The 490-nt window shown below is 34.3% G+C and overlaps 1 protein-coding gene across 1 annotated transcript in view; it reads left to right on the forward strand.

Moving 5' to 3' along the window:
- Window positions 1-250: 250 nt before the first annotated feature.
- The window catches only part of LOC103583755 (centrosomal protein POC5-like), a gene marked incomplete at both ends in the record, with an annotated part of 5,682 nt that continues 5,442 nt past the window's right edge, over window positions 251-490 (forward strand). Inside the window, one exon of the mRNA XM_008564987.1 lies at window positions 251-392. Coding sequence (XP_008563209.1) covers window positions 251-392 — 142 coding nt within the window. The remainder of the gene's footprint in view (window positions 393-490) is intronic.

Raw genomic sequence — 490 nt, forward strand, 5'->3', positions numbered from 1 at the left:
GAAGTAATGTGTAGCAATTGTATTAGGTATTATAAGTAATATAGAGGTGATTTAACGTATATGGGAGGGTATGTGTAGGATATATGCAAATACTGCACCATTTTGTACCAGGGCATCCTTGAGCATCTGAGGATTTTGGTATCCTTGGGGGTTCCTGGAACCAATCTCCCACAGATACCAAGGGATGACAGCAGTTAAATGTATTATACAATTGTAACTGTTATAATACATTATTATTGGCTTCTCATAGGAAGAGTATGAAGAACTGCTTCGTTATGCTATAGTGACACCAAATATTGAATCCAGTACTTTACAGTCATCTCATCCTAAGGGAGAAGTGGCGCCAGATAATAGAATTCCTACTACAATTGATGATATTCTTCATAATCAAGGTTATGTATATTTTTCAAGATATTTCTTAATTTAATATATTATTGAGTTTATTAATGATTGTGAAAATGCCTTTCCAGATCAGTGATTCTTCTCAGTC

Source organism: Galeopterus variegatus, unplaced genomic scaffold (assembly GCF_000696425.1).
Source record: "Galeopterus variegatus unplaced genomic scaffold, G_variegatus-3.0.2 Scaffold27714, whole genome shotgun sequence".
Classification (NCBI taxonomy): domain Eukaryota; kingdom Metazoa; phylum Chordata; class Mammalia; order Dermoptera; family Cynocephalidae; genus Galeopterus; species Galeopterus variegatus.